The 2,097-nt window shown below is 44.8% G+C and overlaps 1 protein-coding gene across 1 annotated transcript in view; it reads left to right on the plus strand.

The window, feature by feature from the left end:
- LOC107458713 (uncharacterized) overlaps positions 1–1,799 on the plus strand; it is a 2,800-nt gene extending 1,001 nt beyond the window's left edge. Inside the window, exon 2 of the mRNA XM_016076919.3 lies at positions 4–1,799. Coding sequence (XP_015932405.1) covers positions 4–1,530 — 1,527 coding nt within the window. The 3' untranslated portion in view covers positions 1,531–1,799. The remainder of the gene's footprint in view (positions 1–3) is intronic.
- Positions 1,800–2,097: the final 298 nt, after the last annotated feature.

Genomic DNA, 2,097 nt, shown 5'->3' on the forward strand with positions numbered 1-2,097 from the left:
GAGCGGGAACGTCGCACCACCCCGGATTCCGACCTATCCGACGTTTATCGTTACCGCCGCCGAAGCCCCAGCTATGACTCATACGACCGCAGTAGAGACCGCCGCCGTGATCGCCACCGACCCGAGTCGTCCGAACGTAGAAGCCCCAAGCGCGTCACCACCAACGAAGGACATCCTAACGGCGACGCACTTCCAAAAAACTTCGGCCGCCAGAACGGTGGCTTGTTTCACAACCGCGACCGTCGCAATGGTGACTGGCGACGACGCTTCGATTCCGAGTCCGACGAGGAACTGAAGGGATTGCCGTTCGAAGAGTATCGGAGGCTGAAGAGGCAGAAGATGCGGAAGTCACTGAGGCACTGTATCTGGAACATCACGCCGAGCCCTCCTAGGCGCGAGAACGAACAAGAATCAGAGGAAGAAAAAGCAGAAGAGAATAATGAAAAATATGGTATTGAAAATAACGATTCGAGCGACAAAGAGATCAAACATTACGAAAAATCAAAATCTGAATCCAATTCGGAGAGTTCTTCGGAGTCTGAATCGGAATCCGACGGTTCGCGCTCGAGGAGGAGAAGAAAGAGTTCTGGTTCCAAGCGCAGTAGACGAAAGTCGAATAGCGATAACGAATCTGATGCGAGTGAATCTGAATCTGACAATTCAATTTCAAGGAGGAAGAGAAGAAGGAGTTCCAAGTCGAAGGGTCGGAGAAGGAGAAGGAGAAGGAGAAAAGTTGATAGTGATGTTGAATCGGAGGAAAGCAATACTGAAGAAGAGGAGCGCAAAAATAGGAAGGGTAAGAGGAAGAGTGGTAAGAGAAAAGGGAGCAGAAAGATGAGAAACTATAGCGAATCTGATGAGAGTGAAGAGAGTGAAAGCAATTATTCTTCCGATGGTAGCAGCAGGAGAAAGAAGAAGCATTCTTCGCTGTCGAAGGTAAGCAGAAGACAAAGAAGCAAAAAATCTGAATCAGAAAGCGAGGGTTCTGAGTCAGAAGAGGAAAAGGATTCTGCTGATGCAAAGAACAAAGCAACAGTGGAAGAGGTGAACCCCGAGGCTTTGAAATTGAAGGAACTCTTTGAATCTCAGAAGACACCAGCTTTAGATAACGAACCTGCAGTAGGGCCAATGCCCTTGCCAAGGGCAGAGGGTCACATAAGTTATGGTGGTGCCCTTAGACCGGGAGAAGGTGATGCAATCGCGCAATATGTGCAGCAGGGGAAGCGTATCCCACGAAGAGGTGAAGTCGGTCTTTCAGCTGAGGAGATTCAGAAGTTTGAGAGCCTTGGTTATGTCATGAGTGGTAGCAGGCATCAGAGGATGAATGCCATTCGTATTAGGAAGGAGAACCAGGTTTATAGTGCTGAGGATAAGCGTGCTTTGGCTATGTTTAACTATGAGGAAAAGGCCAAGAGGGAGCACAAGGTTATGGCTGATCTGCAGCGGCTCGTGCAGCGCCACATTGGGCAGGATGTTGGCCCAACTCATGACCCTTTTGCGGCAAAAACTTCCGATGGTGCTGATGCATAATTTCATTCGTTTATGCTTAGCTGTTGTTACCTTTTAACTTAACTTAATGTTAGTTGCACACTTGTATACTATGTTTTGGTTTGCTAGCTATATATTTGTACCTCCCATTGGTATATGGAGACTTAGAGAATGGAGGCTTTTTCAGTGAATTAGTATGTGATTCCTATATTGGTAGATATTTTGTATTTCAGAATTGCAATTTTGATTGGCATGTTAACCATTGAAACGTGTTTCTCTAATGCAAACAAATTTTGTATGCTTGTTGGTAAGATTGACTTTTGCAAGAGCCTTTATACAAGTTTAAGTTAACTTCAAATTGGTAATTTTATATGGTGATTTTGCTAGAATTATAACATTTCAAGTTTTCCTTCTTTGTTTTTTACTTCTACTGCTGGAGTTGTTCGTGCATTCTGTTATGGTGTAATGGTATGCATTTACGACCACACTTGAACACTTCACCACTGGATTCTTTAAACTAGGGTCTAAACATTGGTGATGTTGCTTCTGAGTTGGTTCTATTGATCAAAATTGAGTAAGCCTAATTGTAAGCTCAGTACAAGATGGATT

This window comes from Arachis duranensis, chromosome 7, assembly GCF_000817695.3.
Source record: "Arachis duranensis cultivar V14167 chromosome 7, aradu.V14167.gnm2.J7QH, whole genome shotgun sequence".
Lineage (NCBI taxonomy): Eukaryota > Viridiplantae > Streptophyta > Magnoliopsida > Fabales > Fabaceae > Arachis > Arachis duranensis.